This window comes from Danio rerio, chromosome 15, assembly GCF_049306965.1.
Source record: "Danio rerio strain Tuebingen ecotype United States chromosome 15, GRCz12tu, whole genome shotgun sequence".
Classification (NCBI taxonomy): Eukaryota; Metazoa; Chordata; class Actinopteri; order Cypriniformes; family Danionidae; genus Danio; species Danio rerio.
Window position 1 is genome coordinate 1,205,897 of NC_133190.1, and position 24,104 is coordinate 1,230,000.

General features: G+C 37.9%; 2 protein-coding genes and 1 long non-coding RNA gene across 14 annotated transcripts in view; 1 reads left to right on the forward strand and 2 right to left on the reverse strand.

The window, feature by feature from the left end:
• The window catches only part of gfm1 (G elongation factor, mitochondrial 1), a 29,574-nt gene extending 14,368 nt beyond the window's left edge, over window positions 1–15,206 (forward strand). Inside the window, 5 exon segments of the mRNA NM_001079994.1 lie at window positions 8,102–8,264; window positions 11,021–11,165; window positions 11,792–11,952; window positions 12,254–12,307; window positions 14,891–15,206. Coding sequence (NP_001073463.1) covers window positions 8,102–8,264; window positions 11,021–11,165; window positions 11,792–11,952; window positions 12,254–12,307; window positions 14,891–15,022 — 655 coding nt within the window. The 3' untranslated portion in view covers window positions 15,023–15,206.
• Window positions 115–24,104, reverse strand: part of lxn (latexin) — a 24,172-nt gene continuing 182 nt past the window's right edge. Inside the window, exons 1-8 of one of the 12 annotated variants that reach the window (XM_073923015.1) lie at window positions 24,016–24,104; window positions 22,129–22,317; window positions 4,723–4,872; window positions 3,287–3,349; window positions 2,556–2,730; window positions 1,045–1,181; window positions 623–685; window positions 115–256 (exon numbers count right to left, since the gene is read on the reverse strand). The exon at window positions 24,016–24,104 is cut by the window's right edge and continues 182 nt beyond it. In XM_073923015.1, the coding sequence (XP_073779116.1) occupies window positions 131–256; window positions 623–685; window positions 1,045–1,181; window positions 2,556–2,730; window positions 3,287–3,349; window positions 4,723–4,872; window positions 22,129–22,230 (816 nt within the window). In that variant the 5' untranslated portion in view covers window positions 22,231–22,317; window positions 24,016–24,104 and the 3' untranslated portion in view covers window positions 115–130. 12 annotated transcript variants of the gene reach the window in all.
• On the reverse strand, window positions 6,356–10,250 carry LOC141377995 (uncharacterized). Its single transcript, XR_012391233.1, has 3 exons — window positions 9,842–10,250; window positions 8,501–9,706; window positions 6,356–8,409 (listed from the first exon to the last, which is right to left on the reverse strand). It is a non-coding gene; the product is annotated as an uncharacterized lncRNA (long non-coding RNA).

Here is a 24,104-nt window from a genome sequence, read left to right on the forward strand (position 1 = left end):
CTGGGTGTCAAACGTACACACTGCACCTTTAAGTAATAAAAGCATTATTTTTCAGTGTGTGTGAGGTCAGAGCTGAGGATGATGTGTGTGTGATGAAGGAAGCGCACACAGGTAGCGTTTCTTAGTGTGTTTATTGGTCTGGAGTGCTGGAGGGTGGTCCGGTGGCTTGTGGACATTTGGGTAGAAACTGCGTCTCCAGCACCCGGACGCCTCTTTCTGGAGACCAGGAGGACAGCAGCTGCCAGTGGAGGATCTCCTACAAAACACACACACACACACACACACACACACACAGCAGGAGTCTGAGCGCTCAGATTGACCTTATTGTGCAATGTGCTCTTGTTTGGGATTGTTTTGGAACTTCCGATTCAGTTTCCTATGGGGGACAAGCCTAGGAATAATAAACGGCAGAGAATGGTCGAGCTGCTCGATCTACAAACAAGTGTGTTCATGACCTATACATTAAAAGTAGAATAATATAATGAGGAAATATCAGTTAAAGCACATTAAGCAGCAGAACCAGCTGTTTGTAACATCTAAGAGTCAATGGAAGTGTGTGTAATAAATCAAAGGGGACATGACTTGACTTTCAGACATGATGATATGTGCGTTTATTTGTTACCTGTGAGACAAAGTCATGAAGGAGAAGGTGATACTTCAGCATCAGCTGCTTCTCGCTCGTCTCCTAAAAGAGGACATTATTCATTATTGATACATGGCTTCTGATTGGTCAGTCGTGATATTCATAGGTATTTCTAGATAACAAGCGCTGAATAACACAGTCTCATCCTGGAACTGAGAATCACTTTGACCGTCAGTGAATACGTTCACACACAAATAATCCATTATACATTTTTGACTATTCGGCCCCTACAAGAGAAAGCTCCTGATTGGTTAACGCGGCGCGAATGTCTGCTGAAGTTCAGGTTTTCGAACTTGAGCGGTTTGCGCGATTCGTGTGTCAAACGCGCAAAACGCTCACTTTGTAACTCCATTAGTCTGGTTTATGTGGTTGAGCTGGACTCTGATTGGCTCTCACTGTACCTGCTGTGTGACGCTGGCCACCTGAGCCATGTTGAACTCTGTGTTCTCACTGGATTCCCTCAGCATGATGAATGAAGCCGACACACCCGCCAGATGCCAGAACGGCTCCATCTCCTGACTCATGTTCCCATGGCTATCTACACACACGCACACAAACATACACAAATACACACACACACACAATATTTAAACAAAAATATTTAAGAAATTGTTTGTTTGAGCTGCTTAAAGGCTAGTGTTTATCAGCAGATGGCGCTCTAGGCTAGTTTTAAATCGCAGGTGGCGCTCTAGGCTAGTTTTAATCGCAGGTGGCGCTCTAGGCTAGTTTTGAACCGCAGATGGCGCTCTAGGCTAGTTTTGAATCGCAGGTGGCGCTCTAGGCTAGTTTTGAACCGCAGATGGCGCTCTAGGCTAGTTTTAAGCCGCATGTGGTGCTCTACGCTACTTTTAAATGCAGGTGGCGCTCTAGGCTAGTTTTAAACCGCAGGTGGTGCTCTAGGCTAGTTTTAAACCGCAGATGGCGCTCTAGGCTAGTGTTTAACAGCAGATGGCGCTCTAGGCTAGTTTTAAACCGCAAGTGGCGCTCTAGGCTAGTTTAAAACCACAGACAGCGCTCTAGGCTAGTTTTAAACCGCAACTGGCGCTCTAGGCTAGTTATAAACTGCAGGTGGCGCTCTAGGCTAGTTTTTAAACCGCAGGTGGCACTTTAGGCTAGTTTTGAACCGCAGATAGTGCTCTAGGCTAGTTTTAAACCGCAGGTGGTGCTCTAGGCTAGTTTTTAACAGCAGACCGCACTCTAGGCTAGTTATAAACTGCAGACGACGCTCTAGGCTAGTTTTAAACCGCAGGTGGAGCTCTAGGTTAGTTTTAAACAGCAGACGGCGCTCTAGGCTAGTTTTAAACCGCAGACAGCGCTCTAGGCTAGTTTTAAACAGCAGACGGCACTCTAGGCTAGTTTTAAACCGCAGGTGGAGCTCTAGGCTAGTTTTAAACAGCAGACGGCGCTCTAGGCTAGTTTTAAACCGCAGACAGCGCTCTAGGCTAGTTTTAAACCACAGACAGCGCTCTAGGCTAGTTATAAACAGCTGACGGTGCTCTAGGCTAGTTTTAAATTGCAGATAGTGCTCTAGGCTAGTGTTAAACAGTAGATTGCGCTCTAGGCTAGTTTTAAACCACAGACAGCGCTCTAGGCTAGTTTTAAACAGCAGGTGGAGCTCTAGGCTAGTTTTAAACCGCAGGTGGAGCTCTAGGCTAGTTTTAAACCGCAGGTGGAGCTCTAAGCTAGTTTTAAACAGCAGACAGCGCTCTAGGCTAGTTTTAAACCACAGACAGCGCTCTAGGCTAGTTATAAACAGCTGACGGTGCTCTAGGCTAGTTTTAAATAGCAGTTGGCGCTCTAGGCTAGAGTTAAACAGTAGATGGTGCTCTAGGCTAGTTTTAAACCACAGACAGCGCTCTAGGCTAGTTTTCGCCACAGCTCTAGCATTCAGCATTACAGTGATTTGTCTCACCTGGTATGTCGAGTGCAGAAACAGGGCTGTCAGATGTGCTGTATCTGTGATAGAAAGCCTCCTCCTGTGGTGTGGTGTTGATCTGCTGTAGATCCTCACACTGAAGCTGGACATCAGGAGGAGTTTTCTGAGCAGTGCTGAACAACACGACAGCTGAACACCGAAACACTGACTTCTGAAGAACACAACACACATTACACACCGCTGACACTCAACACAGTCAAATCATCCTGGACAGATCACGGTTCAAACATTAGCGGATGGAAAGAAATGAACCCTTGTGTGCTGTTGGGTCGTTTTCATCCACTGGGCTGATTTTAAGGCTTAATTTGGCCACAGCTTTCTCTGTTTCAGCAAAAGACCGTTGCTGACAAATCTGATCTTGAGACATATTTTGGGAAAATGCTTTGACAGTTTTCAATACACTCAGATTGACTCCTCTTTGGTGATGTTGGTGCTGTTTTTGACCCGTTGACTTCCATTTATAAATACATTTATTGATTGTAAAGCCATGACAGCATCTAGTCATGCATTCTTGATTGTTGCTGCCAGGCTTTAGCACAGATTGCTATTTTTCCGCCTGCAGTCCCTGATCTTAAAACACTCCAAAAATAAAAAGTAAACCAAGAAAGCATGGGTAAATGATGACCGTATGTTTCAGTTTTGGGTGAACTATCGCTTTAGCTCATCTGGTTTAGTCTGTATCTGTGATTTATATTTGTAAAGCGTACCGATCTGGCCCACTCGGTAGCAGAGAAATCCAGGCTGTACTTCCTCCCTCCGGCATCTACATCCTGTCAACAGCAGAGTTATCCGTCATTCAGCAATCGAACACTTAGATATCAGCTCAGATGAACGAATGCTCTGCTCACATTCAGCAAAACATTTCACTTCAATATCAAAATCTAAACTACAGTTCAACTTATAACACTCTTATTCTTTAAATTATTATTATATGTTATTATATATGAAGTATTGCAGTTGTTAAAATAAAATGAATCATGGTTTCACTGCATATCTTAAAACATCCCTACTGAAAAAAACAGCTTAAACCAGCCTTAGCTGGTTGGCTGGTTTTAGCTGGTCGCCCAGCCTGGTTTTAAAGGTATTTTGGCCACTTCCAGGCTGGTTTGCAGCCATTTCTGGAAAATGACCAGCTAAAACCAGCTTGATCAGCCTGGTTTAAGCTGGACATAGCTGGTTTTGGCTGGGCTCCCAGCCAGGCTAGGCTGGTCAAGCTGGTTTAAGCTGGTCATCTCCCAGCCTGACCATGCTGGAAATAGCTGGAAACCAGCATGAAAGTAGCCAAAACCCCTCTAAAACCAGGCTGGTCGAAAAGCTAAAACCAGCCAACCATCTTAGGCTGGTTTAAGTAGTTTTTTTTCCCAGTAGGGATGAATTATCATTATTATTATTACTTAATTTCAGCTGAAGTACTAGTGTTTGCTTTTAATGTAATATACAGTGCTCAGCATACATGAGTTCACCCCTCACAGATCTCTCATTTACATGAATGATTTCTATAGGATGCTACACAATGTTGTATTTGTGCATATACAGTAGATTAGCCAGTACCGAAGACAAATCTAAAGCTAATATAATAAAATAACTAGTAAAATGTAATTAGTAGACCTAATGTATATGCAAATATAATATATAAAATAATAAAACAAATAAAAAAACTAATTTAAAAAAAGATAAACAAAACAAATCAAGTTTAGTTGAAAGTTTGTACTTTTTTTGCCATTTTTAATTTGAATTTAATTGTATTATTTCTAAAGATGTTCAGTGACCAAACTCTTATTTTTAAAAAATTATCCGTTTAATAAATCTGTTTAGCTCAAACGTACCAAAATATGACCTATAATCACTGAGAAACGCAAAAAAATATTCATTTTTTAAATGTTGAGCACTGTTTTTATCATTTATTTATACTTTTATTTAACTTGCAGTGCTGCAAAGTATACAAAACAAAAATAAAAAAACAACAAATCAGGCGAGAATAATCAGTAAAAAAATAAGCTAAATTACGACTTCTCGATATACATCACAGGTTAAACGCTTTACTAAAAGGATAATCTGAATAAGTTTCTTAAAGCAATAGAAGTAAACCGCAACAGATGAACTTAATTTGGGTGCATTATAAGAAAAGTGTCTGAAACCTGACCTCCGCTGTGGCCTTGTGCACCTGCTGCAGTCCGAACACTCTGAATGGCGATCCGTGTCGTGTGTTCAGGTAATGCACGGCCACTTTAGCCGCCCGCCGTGCTGGGAAATGAGTGGGAACCAGCTCTCCTGTGGCCATTTCCAGCTCCGTCTGAGAAAACACACACAGAAACTCTCAGAAGTGTCGGGTGTGTCTGTTAGTGCGCTGGACTCTGAGCCTTTATCTCACACTCTTGCGCAATTTAAACACGTTATTACTGTCAACACACAGCATGAAGAAACGTGTTCATCAGCGTCTGAAGCAGAAGTGTAGAAACACACAGCTCTCTTCTGCTGCAGTTCCTGTTTTGCTCTGTAGCCCCGCCCCCTCTTAAAGACACAGTGACACCATAATATGCTCTAACACAGGGGTTCTCAACTGGTTTGGCCATGGGACCCACATTTTAACATGGTCATCAGGCCGCGACCCAAATTTTTAGGAACTATAATATAATTTAAGGAATTATAATTAATTTGTATTTATTTGTTAACATACACAAGTAGTGACAGATACAACATAAGAAAATCACCAAGACTTACAAATAAACTATATTTTATTGCTGTCATTTAACAAAATGGATCAAATTATAGAAATACTAATAAGTAAAAACGACAAATGTTTGGTTTCTAAAAGTGCTCTTGTGAGAGCACATCGCTACATATGACACACTGAGGTTTTGAGCCTTTTTAGTCGTCAATATATGTAAATCCCTACTTTACATATTCGGGGTCGTACTTGCGCTTCGACATATTTGTTGCTATAATTCACAGGTGTCAAACTGAGTCCTTCAGGCTTGTTTGAAACCTACAGGTAAGTGTGTTGGAGCAGGGGTGGAACTAAACTGTGCAGGGCTTCGGCCGTCAAGGAATTGAGTTTGACACCCCTGCTATAATTAAATAAAATTTCACATGTCAAACGGTACAGTTGTCGCTCACGCATTTCAAAATAAAAGTCTTGTATAAGCAAAATAAGTTACAAATTAAATGTTTGTTGTGTTTTTGACCACACACTCTGCGACCCACTATAAATGTTCCCGCGACCCACCAGGTGAAAGCGGTTCGATACTGAATCACTAGTTTATCCTGCATTCATCATGGACAGGGCGTGGAGTAAAGTCTGCTTTAAACTCACCAAACCCACAGCTTCATTATTTACAGAGAGAGATGAATAGATGCAGTCGGTAATTCTCACACACACACACTTCTCTCTCTGTGATTTATTCAGCTCAGTGATTCCTATAAATGCAAACACAGCAATCCTTCAACTCTGTGTCTGTTTTAAAGTGGACAGAATGCTAGACCTAGTAAGCAAATGATTAATGAAATGTCATTTCTTTTCTGTCAAATCTCGCTGTGAACATTATTAACAGCTTTAATTTGTCTAATACTCATGCTATAAGCAGGATTACTCCATGATTCATGATTTGAATGCTCTGCGCTACACATCGGGTGACTCTTTGTCTTCACATTGTTTAATTTTGTACACTGTATAATATTTAATGTGAGTACACTGCAAACAAAATGTGTTATTTCTACTTATTTATTTGTCTTGTTGCTAGTCCAGATATCTAAAACTTCTTCATTTTTATTTCTTTGTCATTTTCTAGACAAAAAACAAACAAACATATGCTTATGTTTTCAGAATTGATGAGTCAAAATTAAGTAAATCTTTGCCTAAAACAAGCTAAATAATCTGCCAGTGGGGTAAACAGAATCATGTCAAAAGAAAGAAAAAGATGATTTTAACTACCCCATTGGCAGATAATTATGCTTGTATTAAGGGATTATTTTGGCATATTATTTCGTTTTTTATATAATCATTTTTTTCGGGGTTTTCATTTTTATTTGGATAGGAAAGTAGAGAGAACTAGAACCTAAAGTTTATTGATAAACTTTGATGTTGGCTTGAGAAAGCCAACGTGACTGCGCTAGGACTGGGAATGGCAGTTGGTAAGAAGCACGGCGGCGGTTGCTAAGTGGTTGCTAGGCAGTTGCTAAAACAATTATGGCATTGTTAGGTGGTTGCTAAGCAGTTGCTAAATGGCAATGCTCGTGTACATGTTTGATCAAATGCTAATACTTAGTAGGCATTTCTAGCACATGTTATTGCATTTAAATAATCATTTATAGCATGTAGCGAATCGTTATTAGCACTTGGCTTCCATTATCATTGTTACCATGCATAGTACACAGGAAGTCCCATTTGCTAGCATGAGTCAAACAAGCCAATGCCCAGGTCCCTACGATGTTCTGATGTAGAGATATTGCTATTTTTAAATGGTTGCTAGGTTATACTGTTTTATTGCTATGGGGACATTTGACAGGTTAGTGATGATACATCAAAGCTTCTTGGCAATATGAGTGATCTTAATCAACCCCGATGTTTCTATGACAGTCTTTATGAGTGTCAAAAACTGGACTTGAACATTATGTATTCCCGGTGTTGGGTTGCGGCTGGAAGGGCATTCGCTGTGTAAAACAAATGCTGGATAAGTTGGCGGTTCATTCCGTTGTGGCGACCCCTGATTAATAAAGGGACTAAGGGAATGAACATTATGTAAAAATGGCTTGCCGTATTTTTTTGAAAATACAATGCTTAATAAGTGTGAAAGTGATACATGCAAAAATGGCTGGCCATATCAGTAAAAAATATGGAGTTTAAGTCAAAAATGTCTTGCCATATTTTAAGAAAAATAATGCTTAAAAATTATTTATTGGAAAACTATAAGTCTGATAAACGTTAAAGATATAGCAACAAAATCTAACGCATCTAAATACAGCTTTTGGCCAAATTTGGGGCTTGTATAATTTTTTTTATATGCTTGGGTTATAAAAATTTTATATTTAACATTTTTTATTAAAAAAACAATAAGTCTTATAGGCATGAGGAGATATAGCAACAATCTTGAATGCAGAAGGCACATTTTGACCACATTTGGGCCTTGTGGCATGAACGGCCTAGGAGGAGATACGTTTGTTTTTTAAGGACAGAGTAGTATAACAGTATGTTGGCTTTCTCAAGCCAACATAATTAATAGGAAAGCATTGGGTGCAGAGAGAGGGGAAGGATCGGCATAGGACCACCAGGCGGAATCGGACTCAGGTCGCCGTGAGCACCGGAGTGCATGTGTCGACGCTCTAACCACTACACCACTGTCGCAGACTGGCATACTGTTTCTTAAAACAGGATAATACTGTTAGCTCGTCTCTAAAAAGCTTCCCGATTTAAGAGTTGTTAGATATTTAGACTAGAAACGTGACAAAAATGAAAGTAAGAAAGTCATTTTTGCAGTGCACCGGCTGTGCTGTAACGCAGATCTGCTTTGTTCTTGATGCTGCAGGTTCGAGTACACTCATAAAAAGCAGTCTGGAGGATCAGGACAATATGGAAAGGTTATTGGGGTCCTGGAGCCGCTGGATTCTGAGAATTACACTAAGGTGGAGTTCAGTGACGAAACTGTCGGGACAAACATCCCCAAACAGTTTGTGCCCGCAGTGGAGAAGGTGAGCCACGGACAGTCAACACAATCCATCATCACAATATTCATGATCAGATGATTCCTGCATTTTATTTAAGCTCTTACTTTAAGTGGATATATGTCTGAGATCAGCTCTGTTTCTACTGGTGTCCCTCAGGGCTCGGTTTTAGCTCTTCTCCTTTTTAATATTTACAGAGTTTGGAAAGTTTGACTCGTGTAAATAAGTGAAGTTCATTTATAAACAAATTTTGAGAGGATCACGTGCTTATGATTGTTCAGAGCTGTTCCAACTTAAGCTAATGACTGATTATCCTATCAGACGATCCTTAACTCACTATAAATAACCAGACTTTTCTCATCTCAATGGCTGCGTCCGAAACCGCCTACTACTCAGTAGGTACTGCATTTGAATTTAAACGTACTACTCGGCCGATAGAAAAGTACCTTCTATACAGTATGAACGTGAAAAGTATGAATGGAATTGGGACGTACTACATCCGACATTTTATCATGGTCACGTGACCTACCTGCGTCTATTGCGTCGCTTTACTCCCATTCATGAATTCGCTCGTGGGGCATCATGGGATAGCGCAGCATGGATGGGATGCGCACTCCAGAATCATGGCAGGAGTGGTAAGTCATCCGGGCACTTCTCGCATACCGATTTTCGAATTCTATGAATTCGGACATACTACTCGGCTCACATACTGATTTTAGCATACTATATAGGATGGAAGTAAGCGGTTTCAGACGCAGCCAATATCTTCGTCTTGAAGAAACCCCCCCACCCAACCCTACTTTCCCTCCTTTCGAACAGGCGTCACGGTGGCCAGAGATTAACGCTGTTGCCTCACAGCAAAAATGCCCCTGGTTTAATCCCCTTCCAAACCAGGCGACATTTCTGTGCGGAGTTCTCCCCGTGGTCGTGTGGGTTTTCCCCGGGTCCTCCGGTTTCCTCCCACAGTTCAAAAACAAGCACCGTAAACAATTAATCCAAATATTTTAGCCAAACTCTGAGTACACCTTTCAGCATCCATATCTGACACTTAGCTACAATAAGCAGGAGGGGGAGTCATCGAGATCTACCTGAGCTCAAACTCCCCTCTCGCCTTGCAACGGGAGGGAGCCCAGGGCTCGAGGATCTTATAAGCTCAGGGCTCTTTCCCGGGACAGCACGCCAAACTAGCTTTATTATCAATCATCAGCTACGTGTGAACTCTTGAAATAAAACTGTCAACATATAAACTGGCAAACACATTTAGAAAATCAACAGAAATATTATTCTCATCTGTTTTATGAATATGTTTGCCAGGTTTAATTCTGACATAAGTTTGCTGTATTCAATCAGAATGTAAATAGGAATTTAACTAAAGTCTGTTCTAGATCAGTGTTTCTCAACCCTGTTCCTGAAGGCACACCGACAGCACACATTTTCAAGCTCTCCTTAATCAAACACACCGGAATCAGCTCATCAGAACATTAGATTAGACTCTAAAACCTGAAGTTAATGGGTCAGATAAGTGACACATCCAAAATATGTTCTGATGGTGTGCCTCTAGGAACAGGGTTGAGAAAAAAAAGAAATATATATATATATATCACTGTTTCCCCCCTCAGTCCAAAGACATGCGGTACAGGTGAATTGGGTAGGCTAAATTGTCCGTAGTGTGTGAGTGTGAATGTGAATGTGTGTGTGAATGTTTCCCAGAGATGGGTTGCGGCTGGAAGGGCATCCGCTGCGTAAAAACTTGCTGGATAAGTTGGCGGTTCATTCCGCTGTGGCGACCCCGGATTAATAAAGGGACTAAGCCGACAAGAAAATGAATGAATGATTATACAGGAGTAAGACTTTAAAGTTTAGTGTATGCAATCAGAATATAGATACGATTAAAGGTTAAGTTTGGTGTGCATAACCAGAATATAAACATAGGAAGAAAATACGAGCAATATGGCAGATTTTGTGTGTCATGGCTCTGCTGTCCAGAACTTATGGAAAAAGTCTGCCTTGTCATTTTTACATCGATCACACACCTCATCAATTGAAGGATATATTGTTGAAGGTCTACATTTTGTGTAGTAGGCTGGATGAATAATTTTAAAAAGGAAGTGTATTATTGCATAAAGGCTGATTTATACTTCTGCGTCAAACGCCGGCGTATTCTACGGCGCTGACGCATAGCCCTTCGCCGTGGCCATCGCCGTCACTGACGTGCACCTCTCAAAAAATGTAACTACACGTCGCAACGATGCGTAGAGTAAGCTCTGTGATTGGTCGGCTTGGTAGCGCTGACGAGTCTGGGCGGGACCGAGAGCTGCGCGAATGGCGCGAGCGATTGTTTACAAGTGTGGAGTCCCGTGAAGGAGCTCCGGATGGAAAGTTTTGTTTTGTGTTTACCTCATAGTTAAAGTTGTTGCACGTCCTGCCTCAAAATGAGAGAGTTTGAGCCACTTGTACATCCCGGAAGTGTTCAGGAAAAGCAATAAAGCAGCGAAGAAACTCCACACAGAGGAACATTTACACCTCACTGCCAACAAGTGTTTCGGAAGTGTTAATGCAGACCAATAGAGACAGCAGCAGAAGTATAAATGCACAGCCACGCGCGTTGCATGCGCCGTTGGTTACGCCGGTCACCTGACGCAGAAGTATAAACCAGGCTTAAGAAGATCATCATACGCAGTGCACATGTTCCACCCAGCATGCTTTTCTATGCAGTGTTTCAACATGTGCATTAAAATAGTCGGATGTTAACGTATCTAACGAGTGTTTGTGGTGTTGGTCAGGGCTTTCGGGATGCGTGTGAGAAGGGTCCTCTGATTGGACACAAGATCTCAGGCGTTCGCTTTGTGCTGGAGGACGGAGCGCATCACATGGTGGACTCTAATGAGATCTCCTTCATCCGGGCTGGAGAGGGCGCTGTCAAACAGGGTGAGGGACCACTCTGGTCTTCTATTACTTCAGTCTGTGAGCTCTGTAGTGGTGGGAAATGTGGATCATTTTATTTATGAAGTAATCTTGTGTACAGAAGTATTTAGTTCAGTTTGGCAAAATATCATTAGTTATAAAATTGCTTCCAAACACATCATTGATTGTTTACCTGGTGCTTTGTCTGTGATTAGCTCAGCTTGAACTTCTGACAAGTCTCCAAGTTTGAGTCACACAGACAGACTCACATAAGCTTAACCAATGCACACAGTCTGAGCTGGAAACACCCACGATCAGTTCAGCTTATGAGTCTTTGGGTTTTTGAGTCGTTCGATCATCATGTTCTGCATGTAAAGAGGACTCGAGAGCAGATCAAACCTTTCTCCACCTCTGTCTGCATATGATTGGCTTCTGTCTTTCCTGTGATGAAGGAACGACTCAAACCTGATGGACAACTCAAAAGAATCGAATCTTCTCCTCCACCTGTGCAATGTGTGCATACACGAATGAACGAATCCTTCACTGTCTCTTAAAAGATTTGTTCTAAATTAACCAATCGTTCAAGAATGAGCCGTCACTAGAGCTCTGGTCAGTGTGTGATTATTGTGTGTGTGTGTGTGTCCCCGCAGCGCTGGAGAAGGCCACTGTTGTGATCCTGGAGCCGGTCATGTCTGTGGAGATCGTCGCTCCGAATGAGTTTCAGGGTGCAGTTATTGCAGGAGTCAACCGCCGACACGGAGTGATCTCGGGACAGGACGGAGCAGACGGATACTTCACACTATACGCTGACGTGAGTCTCAACACATCATCGTGTTTAGTCATGCAATTGTGAAAATCACCCTCTGTGGTTGTTAAAGTCTTTGTTACCCTCTTCTAATATGGCTCTAAATCTCATGTAAAATAGTGAGCTACTTTGTAAATATACATGCTTGAGCCCTAATATCTTGTCTTTCATCACTTGTGTGTGTTTCTTCAGACAAAGCATTATTAAATCTAAACTGATACAGATTTTTCCTCCTGAACTGTAGTTTCTTTGCGAGCATAAGAGAGGGAGAAGTGATATGTGTCATTTGTCTTGTTTTCTGGTGTAGATCCCCTTAAATGACATGTTTGGATACGCAACAGAGCTGCGCTCCTGCACTGAGGTAAAGTAAATTACTCTAAAGTTAACAATCAATGAAATGTTATCGTCAGCATTGTTATCGTAGACTCTGTTACTGTCTACTCCGTTTCCATCAACTCTGTTACCGTCAACTATTTTACCATCAACTCTGTTATCGCAACACTAGTTACCGTCAATTTTTATTGTCAACTCTAATTCCATCAAGTCTGTTACGTCAACTTTTATTGTCAACTCTGCTACTGTCAACTTTTATTGTCAGCTGTTACCGTTAACTCTGATACCAATAACTCTATTACCCACAACTGTCAACTTTGTTCTGTCATCTGAAACCATCAACTGTTATTGTCAAATTTGATTGTCAGCTGTTACCGTTAACTCTGTTCTGTCAACTCTTATACTGTTAACTTTGTTACCGTCAACTTTGTTATTGTCAACTCTGGTATTGTCAACTCTATTTCCATTAACTTTTATTGTCAACTGTTACCATTTATTCTGTCAGTCAACTCTGTTACCGTTAATTCTGTCAACTGTGTTATTGTCAACTCTGTTACTGTTAACTTTTACGATCAACTTTTGTCACCTCTGTTACTGTCAACTCTTTTTATCGTCATCTTTTGTCAGCTGTTTCTGTCAACTGTTTTCATCAACTTTGTTATTGTCAACTCTGTTTTCATCAACTGTTCACTGTTAACTGTTACTGTCAACTATCGTTGTCAACTTTTATTTTCAACTATTATTGTCAACTGTTACCGTCAACTATTTTTGTCATAGTTATATTGTCATTTTGTCAACTTTTATTGTCAACTAATATTGTCAATTCTCTTACCGTCAACTATTATTGTCAATTCTGTTACTGTCAACTATTATTGTCTACTCTGTTATCGTCAACTATTATTGTCTACTCTGTTATCATCAACTATTATTGTCAATTCCGTTACCGTCAACTATTATTGTCTACTCTGTTACCGTCAACTATTATTGTCAATTCCGTTACCGTCAACTATTATTGTCTACTCTGTTACCGTCAACTATTATTGTCAACTCCGTTACGTTAACTTTTATTGTCAACTATTATTATCAACTCCGTTACGTTAACTTTTATTGTCAACTATTTTTGTCAACTCTGTTACCGTCAACTATTATTGTCTACTCTGTTACCGTCAACTATTATTGTCAACTCCGTTACTATAAACTTTTATTGTCAACTATTAGTGTCAACTCCGTTACCGTTAACTTTTATTGTCAACTATTATTGTCAACTCTGTTATCGTCAACTTTTATTGTCAACTATTATTGTCAACTATTATTGTCAACTCTTTTGCCGTCAACTATTATTGTCAACTGTATTGTCGACTCCGTTACCATTAACTTTTATTGTCAACTATTATTGTCAACTCCGTTACCGTTAACTTTTATTGTCAACTATTATTGTCAACTCTGTTACCGTCAACTATTATTGTCAACTTTTTTGTCACCTCTGTTACCGTCAACTTTTATTGTCAACTCTTTTACCGTCAACTATTATTGTCAACTATTTTTGTCAACTATTTTTGTCAACTATTATTGTCAACTATTATTGTCAACTATTATTGTCAACTATTATTGTCAACTATTATTGTCAACTCTTTTACAGTCAACTATTATTGTCAACTATTGTTGTCAACTATTATTGTCAACTCTTTTACTGTCAACTATTATTGTCAACTCTTTTACCGTCAACTATTATTGTCAACTATTATTGTCAACTCTTTTACCGTCAACTATTATTGTCAACTTTTTTGTCAACTCTGTTAGTCAACTTTTATTGTCAACTCTTTTACCGTCAACTATTATTGTCAACTATTGTTGTCAACTATTATTGTCAACTCTTTTACTGTCAACTATTATTGTCAACTATTATTGTCAACTCTTTTACCGTCAACTATTATTGTCAACTCTTTTACCGTCAACTATTATTGTCAACTTTTTTGTCAACTCTGTTAGTCAACTTTTATTGTCAACTCTTTTACCGTCAACTATTATTGTCAACTATTGTTGTCAACTATTATTGTCAACTCTTTTACTGTCAACTATTATTGTCAACTATTATTGTCAACTCTTTTACCGTCAACTATTATTGTCAACTCTTTTACCGTCAACTATTATTGTCAACTATTGTTGTCAACTATTATTGTCAACTCTTTTACTGTCAACTATTATTGTCAACTCTTTTACCGTCAACTATTATTGTCAACTATTATTGTCAACTCTTTTACCGTCAACTATTATTGTCAACTTTTTTGTCAACTCTGTTAGTCAACTTTTATTGTCAACTCTTTTACCGTCAACTATTATTGTCAACTATTATTGTCAACTCTTTTACTGTCAACTATTATTGTCAACTATTATTGTCAACTATTATTGTCAACTCTTTTACTGTCAACTATTATTGTCAACTATTGTTGTCAACTATTATTGTCAACTCTTTTACTGTCAACTATTATTGTCAACTATTATTGTCAACTCTTTTACCGTCAACTATTATTGTCAATGATTATTGTCAACTCTGTTATGATTTAAAAATCCTTGTGTGCTCACTAATGTGTGTCTGTGCATGTGTATTCAGGGTAAAGGCGAGTACACGATGGAGTACAGCAGATATCAGCCCTGTGCGGCGTCTGTGCAGGAAGATCTGGTCAACAAACACTTGGAGGCCACAGGACAGCTGCCGGCCAAGAAGAGCAAGTGGAAAAACTGAAGAGAAACGCACTCTGAGTTCAGGTCAAGCAGATCCGTCGAGGACTGTGAACATTATTAACAAGCTGAGAGACGTCCAAACTGAGGTCACGCTGATTGTTCAGATTTGCTGGAGCACTGTAAATGTCTTTGTACAGCCAATGTTTACAAATGTGGTAATAATTATAAAAAGATGATCTGTTTTACCTCGGTGTCCCAAGAAGTGCATTTTAAAAGTGAAGGGGGGGGGAAACATACCATTGAGCAAGACATAAAACTACCACAGGAGGTGAAAACTCCACTATAGTTTAATTCATCTATCTGTTATAAAGCAATGTTTTAATTTAGTTTTAAAATATTATTTATAATTCAAGTCACATGAGTTATGGATTTAAAATGTCGCACACTGTGCAACTAATGTGGAAGCTTAACATGAATAAATAATTGTAATATTATAAACATGTATAGCAGTATTATATGTTTTTTTTTTTCAGTTCAGTGTCTTTTTGATTGATATAGTTAACGGGGGAAATGCAAAATAATTTGTGTTTACCATTGTTACCATTGTCGGTAAGCAAAATTAACCGAAATGAGCATCCCTAGTAGCCATTTAATTTACTTTTTCTATGTAAGAGAACTTGATTGAAAAAGAATTTTCAACATGCTTGAACTATCTATACAATGGAGTTTAGTTCTGTTTGGTTTTTCAACAGTATTTTGTTACAAAGAAAACAAAAGTGATATAGCTTTGGCTATTTATTTATTTTATATATGGCTATATTGGTAATAATTTGCATAGTTAATATTGTTCTTTGATGTTCAGTTTATAAAGATTTTTCAAATGTTATTAAATAAAAAATAATTTAAAAAATATTTTTTTCCCACCCCCCACAAAAAAATCGTAATCCGAACCGAAATGTGGGTCAAAAATCGTGATACGAACCGAATCGTGGGTTTGATGTATCGTTACAGCCCTAATATATATATATATATATATATATATATATATATATATATATATATATATATATATATATATATATAAGGCTGATTCCAGCGTTACGGACGTGACATTTGCAGAAAAAAGATGAAACGTATATACTCGGAGAATGTATATGTTAACAGTATATTGAAATATCTGTTTATATTTTTATTACCCCTTAACCATGGAGTTTAGGCATCAAAAAATATCAGTCTATGCAGGTGTTTTATATTTAAAATGACGGCAAAATGAATGCGTTACGGACGTGACAAAAAAAAGACATGAGTTTTGTGAGTTGACATACTTGGTTAAAATTCTGTGAATAAAAAGGAAGAAGCCAAAAATATATATAACAGTCAAAAGGATAAGGGTTGGCTCTGCATGGGACATTTATAATTCATTTTATTTAGTTTTTCATTTTTGCATTAATGAGGGAAAACTATCGTTACGGACGTGACTTGTCTTCGTTACGGACGTGACTGCTCTGAAATTGACAGTTGACACATTATGAAAATCAGAGAAATGCTTTCAAAACTTGACAAAAGACCTATTTGTGGATATCTGTTGGGTGTGTAAACCAATAAACTTTAACCTCTGAGACATCTGAATGGTAAGGTTGCACAATTAATCAAACTTAAATAGATATCTCCTTCCTTGTTATATTTAATTCGTATTATGGCATGTGTGTTGTTAAAGGTTAACGCACGTTCGAATGTTCAAAACTCAATTCGGAAACAGCGGTGCATGCTAACATGGTGCTTTTATTCTCTGAATAATATAGAATTGATAATAAACATAATCAGCTATAATAGGCCTATGTTTATCGGGCTCCTTTCCAGACAAACTTGAATTGAAACATTGCCCGACTGTTAGTGCGCAAGACCGTGTCTACGTGGCGAATATTCAAAATCTAGTTGTGTCACAGTTATGGCAATATTATATTTGACAAAGTTTATTTTAGTTTATTCTAGTTAATGTGTTAGTCGATTGAATAAATAGTTTAATTTGTCCACTCGCGCTTGCTTTCTTTTTCTCGTCGGCAGTCACTTCAGGACAGGTTGAAAAAATTTAAACAGAGGACCAGGATGAGAGAGAAAACTTTATTATGAAAGGTTTTGTGAAAAATAGCCATTAATTGCAGGCATGTACGATGGATGACTATACTATTTATATTTTTTAGGCTATAGTTTATAACCGATTGTGTAAAATATTGAATGACATTACAGCTGCAGGTGCTATCGATTTACTAACAAATTAAATACTCCTATAATGTAGTTAAAGCTTAGATCAATATCAAGATTTTATTCTTATTTTGCCGCCTGTAAAATAATTTTTATAAGCACTCAAGCACATTTGCCGGGTGCTGGAAATCTTTGAAAATGTTTTCATTTTAATGTAGGCTATAGCCTATTTTCCAGCTTTGAAAGTGCTTAGATTTTGGATAAAGGGCTTGGAAAATTAATTGTATCGCTATGATAATTTATCTTTATAAATAGTTATTTAATTAATAAAATAAAAAACATAGGTTATGCTCTGCATGAAATGAAAACTCCGCATGAAATGCAAGTGCCTGCAGCCTGACCCATGGCGTGCGCATTTTGAGCAATGGGAAAAGACCAAATGCATGGAGGTTATTGATTTTGCGCCCTGCATGGGCGCCTCGCGTTTTGCCATTGCCCGCTTTGTGAGCTCCAGAGGAAAAGCATGTTACCTCAGTGGCGTCTTTCATTCTTCAATCAAATGAAAGCAGAGGCGGGGTTTCCTTTGAGGTGACAAAGTGTGTTGTCAAGATACGGCGAACTTTTTAATAACGGAGTAGAGACTTGTGGTCGCTCTTTTAAGTCATCCAAATTTGGATGACTTTACAAATCTTGAATTTCATAATATTATTTTAAAAATTAAATTATGACAATCTTGACAGCAACACTAGCGCACAATAGACCAGCTGATTCAGTTGTTACCAATAGTGACATACAAAAGAGCACCGTGCTCCTTTTTTTCATGTCAATATAAAATGCATTGCGGAGCGCCTCACGTCTCTGGAATGAAAAAGCGCGTTCGTTGTGATCGGCCTCTATGAGCAACACATATTTGTTAACTCGCAGAACAGTAACACGTGCAAACACACGTGCTTACAGATGTATTTTGCCAAAGAAGCAAAATGAAAGAAGGATATTCTGGCCACAGTTTGACACAGGAGTTGACACAGGAGTTGACGAACCAGCGCTGATGCTGGTCGTCTGTGCTGCCTGGAGCCGAGTCATAAACTCAACTAGGTTGATGATTTAGTGCAGACTAACCAACAAACCAATTTTTTTCCATTTGGAAAATAACAGTTATTATTAGTTCTTATATACATTTTTAAATAGAATACACAGCCTAATCTACAAATCAAACAAAGCCAAATATTTTAGGATAACTTCGCACCAAACTGATGCTTTCATTTTACAGCTTAAAAAACATGTATGCAAATTAATACAGTATTATATGTAAATAACAAAATTGTTATATCCTTAGCCTATATTTAACAAAAAGTATAGGTTCAAAGCCTTATGGTTAATTGTCATTATCTTTCACTATAGCGCGCGCGCACATGAACCGCAAGTAAGACAGAGGAAATAGGCTAATAAATCATAATTAAGACATAATCTTTAAACTAATGACTTCTATTAAAAATGTTGACAGGTTTTGTAATAATATAACAGCGGAGCATTAATTGAATGCATTTTTTCCGTAAAGCAATCTATTTGAGCTAGCCTAATATTTTTTAATTGACGGAAGAAAAAAAAAAACACGATTGGACAAACAGTCTATGCCGATTCTTAAAAAGCATTCAGTCAATGTTTTCGTTTTGTAATCTTAATTTGTCATTTAAGTAAAAAGGTTTAGAGCAGGATTTATTTTATTATTTTTGTTAGTTTATTCAGTTTTTCTATGCTGCTAAAAAACACAGTAGGTGCGTGAAGATGCTCCTGTATGCTGTTCGCATGTTAAAATAACCTAAATCAGTATTTTAAAATGCAATATTTAATGTGTCAGACAAAATAGGCACGTCAATTTTTTTTATTAAATAATATTTTTATATTAATCTGTTAACGGTTAATATCGCTTAACGAGCGGTTGTTTGTTGGCAAAATGAATGGAAATCAGCATTCCTAGTTTGGCATAAATTGTATCTTAACTATTTGATCTATTATTTGACGGTCAGTTACCCTATCTACAAAAGAAACAAGTGCTTCAACACAAGGTGCTGCATCGCCAAAACACCAAGATTATGCGCCAAGATTATGGCATGTAAAATGTTGTTCTCTTTATTAACCATTTATTTTTGAAATGTTACTAAAATGGTTTATAGCTAACTGAAATGTTCAGTTCTTGAAATAACATATGGATGTTATGTAAGTCAGTACGTAATGCAGCATCATAATGAACAAATATGAGCTAGTCATTGGCTTATATTAATAAGGAGTTCAAAAATGGTCACGTCCGTAACGCAAAATTGTAGTTGTTTAAAGCAAAGACCTGAGATGAGTTGGCGATCGTAATTAGTATGGACATATTTTGGCTTTGTATACAAAGTTTCATTTTATTTGTTATTATATTTATTCCACAATATAAACTTTTTCATTAAATCGTTACGGACGTGACACGTGACCGAAGCTGCGTGATGTCTTAAATATGTAGCTCATAAATCAAAAGGGCAGTAATGTTATGAAAAAGTAAGGGTAATTATTTATACTACAGACTCCAATCCTTCTGCAGAATGATTACTGTTAACATAAAGCATGGAAAAGGTGAGTCTTTAATCCCTTTTTTTAAAGCACGAAATGTGGTTGGATTATAATGAAATTTACCATTGGCACAATCCTCATATGTCATGGATAAACAAACCAATTTCCTTAAAAATTCAACAAGAGCACATCATTACAATAAAATATAGACCTTAATGAGCAAATTTAAATAGGTTTTGTTATTTTGGTCAAAAGTTTATTTTTTCATGATAAGGTTGACATTTTCATGGAATTGCTCATAAGCAATAACACATGAGTAGCAGTGCGATATGGCTGGTAAATCGGCACTGGTGGGAGGTGTGCATTGGCACGAGTTGCCTTGCATTGCCTTAGTGCCCCCACCAGTGCCGACATACAGCCATATTGCACTGCTACGAGTGTGACATTGTGTTTTTTTTTACAACAGTTTGACGGCATAATTGTGTATATAAAAACAAAATCAAACATGGAGAGTCTTAAAAACCCTTTTGTATGAGGAACTACTTTCTTCCGCGTTGGATTCAAATCATAAGCTGACAGTTAAACAGCTGAGCAAGCATCTTTTAAACTTAAGATAGTGTCTGCTTTTTGCTGGCTGTATGTGGGCAGAGTAATACACAAAGGGTAAAGAGGCTGTAGGGGTGCTGATATTACTTAAATATATCACGGCTATCAGCCAATCAGATTCGAGAACCAGACAGGACGGTTGTGTGTGTATATATATATATATATATATATATATATATATATATATATATATATATATATATATATATATATATATATATATATATATATATATATATATAATGACAGACTATTTTGAGGGATGTAAACAACAACAATGGTCCCAACGTATTTCCTGTTTCACATTTTTAATTTCTATAGCTTCTGAGAATCCAAAAAGCGCCACATATTGATAAATAATGTTATGTTAGCTGTTTTAACATGAAGTTAGGAATGAGTTAGTTTGATAACGAGCAGGAAATGTTCATGGGCCAATGACATGACCACATTAAAATGGTCTATATACATTTATACACTAAATTGCACTTTACTAGTATACTATATTCAAAAACACTATAAATTCCCTGCTAAAAAATCCAGCTTAAACCAGCCTAGGCTGGTTGGCTGGTTTTAGAGGGGTTTTGGCCACTTCCAGGCTGGTTTTCAGCCATTTCCAGCCTGGTTTTAGCTGGTCAGGCTGGAAAATGACCAGCTAAATCCAGCTAAAACCAGCTTGACCAGCCTGGTTTAAGCTGGACATAGCTGGGCTCCCAGCCTGACTAGGCTGGTCAAGCTGGATTTAGCTGGATTTAGCTGGTCATTTTCCAGCCTGACCAGCTAAAACCAGGCTGGAAATGGCTGGAAACCAGCCTGGAAGTGGCCAAAACCCCTCTAAAACCAGCCTGGTTGACCAGCTAAAACCAGCCAACCAGCCTAGGCTGGTTTAAGCTGGATTTTTCAGCAGGGTTACTATAGTATTTATTAAAACGTGACATCCACTGAGAACACCCTAGCAACAATCTAAAAGAGCATGGCAACCATTTAACAACACTTCAACACCCCATAGGTTAACATACTGTAGTCATCTATAGTGAATGCTGTAGTGTTTTTATACAGTACTATAGTAAAGTATCTGTTGTGGTGATTCTAGCTATGGCAACACAACAACTGAAGTAATATAAACAAATGACCCAATACTGTCATTTTCTACAACTACAGGCTATATTATACTACAATATACCACAGATTACTGTAGTAAAAACTGGAGTATACTACAGAAATGATACTACAGTGTTTTGTAGTATTCCTTAACAGTGCTACTACAATATATACAGTATAATACACTTTACTATAGTATGATTTTAAATCACTATACATTACTATGGTATTTTTTAAATGTAAGATCCACTGGGAACACCATAGCAACAATCCAAAAGAGCATGGCAACCGTTCAACAACACTTCAACACCCCATAAGAGCAAATACTATAGTAAATACTACTGTTTTTAGTACAATACTATAGTAAAGTACCTGAATTAATCTGTTGTGGTGATTCTAGTTGCTATTGTAGCACAACAACTATAATAATATCAACAAATGACCCAATATTGTAGTTTTCTACTACTATTAAACTACAACACAATACAAATTAGAGTATACTACAGTATTTATTACAGTTTAAAGTATGATTCATAACACTAAATTACTGCATTATTTTTTTTAAATGTGAACACCCTAGCAACAACATAAAGGAGCATGGCAACAACATGACATCCACCCTATGAGCACACATGAAGGAGCTTATAAGTGGAGTTTTGATCAGGCGAGCTCTGATGTTTCCTCGGTGTGTTGTATCGTGGTGTGTTGTACCTGGTTGTGTGTGCGCGCGGGGTCTGCTGGGACACAGGGCAGAGCCGCTGTGAGCTGAAGTAAAGTGAAGACGAGCGCAGAAGTCCAGCAGACGGTCTTCATGATCCGCAGCCCAGCTCCGCTCGGAGGAATGTGCTGTTGTTGATGAAGCTCTTGCGAAACACCGTGACGCTTTCCAGATGAGCAGAGCTGAACAAACAACTGGAGCTCACTGAAGACCCACAGCTTCACATACACACCTCAGACTACTGCGGAAAGCTCATATCCATACATGGACGTCTATTACCCTGCTGAAAAATCCAGCTTAAACCAGCCTAGGACGGTTGACTGGTTTTAGCTGGTCGACCAGGCTGGTTTCAGAGGGGTTTTGGCCACTTCTAGGCTGGTTTCCAGCCATTTCCAGCCTGGTTTTAGCTAGTCAGGCTGGGAGATGACCAGCTAAAACCAGCTATGTCCAGCTTAATGGTCAAGCTGGTTTTAGATGGTCACTTTCCAGCCTCTAAAACCAAAACCAATGGGCAAAACCCCTCTAAAACCAGCCTGGTCAACCAGCTAAAACCAGCCTAGGCTGGTTTAAGCTAGATTTTTTAGCAGGGTAGCGCTGCACAATATGTGGTTTCAGCATCGATATCGTAATGTGCACATTCGAAATACTACTCAGAGTCTGAGTTATAGTTGACAATGAGCTACAGACTTGTATTTTAATCACAGTGTTTAAGTAAAATGTATACGATTTATGCAAAATATAATGTTTGCAACATGTAAAAGGTGGGTAAACAATAATTGTATTTATAAATTCCTAATATAAAGTAATTATAAGTGATTAAAGTAATTAAGTATTATAAGTAATTAGTAAGTAATTACCTATACTAACATTCAATTACGGACCTATTGATTCCAATACAATATAAAATGTGTAACACACCTAAGGATCTCTAATGTGAATGATATTATTCATGGACATGGACAGTAAAGAAGATGCCTTCCTAATCAACAACATCCTTATGCTTGAAAAATTTTACATACATAAATCAAAATATTTAAAGGGGAAACCTTTTTTGTGCCTTTTTTATGAGATTCTTTCATATATAAAATCACGTAAGATAATGAATACAAAAAGTGCAACTAGTCTTCTATCTTTGATAGGAAAAATAGGAAAATATAAATTACAGGAAAACCGCTTGTTCCTTATATAGGCTATATATATATATATATATATATATATATATATATATATATATATATATATATATATATATATATATATATATATATAATTTTTATTTTATTTTTTGTAAGAGTTTTCTATATTATTTTACTTAAGTATTTTGTTTATTTATTTGTTCTTTATTTGCACCTGTTTCCTTTTCTTGTAATGTAAAGGTGTACTGATAATACAGTTAATAAAGTTGTTGTACATAATATGTTCAATAAAACAGAAAAAAAAAAGATATAAAATGTGTAAACAGTAGAGCTATGCTATCACAAACTAAACTTCAGGGTGTACAGCTTAACGGCCGCGGATTTTCTCAACAGCGACCTAACGTTAGCGACTTTCTTGCTGTGCGGCGACAGCACTACCTACTGCGCCGTGGATTTAAAACTTTATATTTCTTACCTGATTATTGCAGAACGAATCAATCAATCGATAAAACACACCATCGGTTTTGTTTCACACACAACGAAATAAATTCAATTTACCTTATCAGTAACGCTCCACTCACTCCTCTGGAATCATTCTAGTGAATCGGTTCATCTAAAACGACTCCCTCTCGTGTTTTTTTTTTTGGAATGTGTGATTCGTTCTAGTTTTCGGACAGTTCTTGTCAAATGAACAGGTGAAAAAGAGAGTGATGTTAATTAGTGTTAACACAGGCTCACAGTTACCTGATTACACTACTGCAGAACGAGCGAATCGATCAATCGGCTCTTTTTCAAACATATTATTTGATCAGTAAATGCTCCAAGTGAATCGG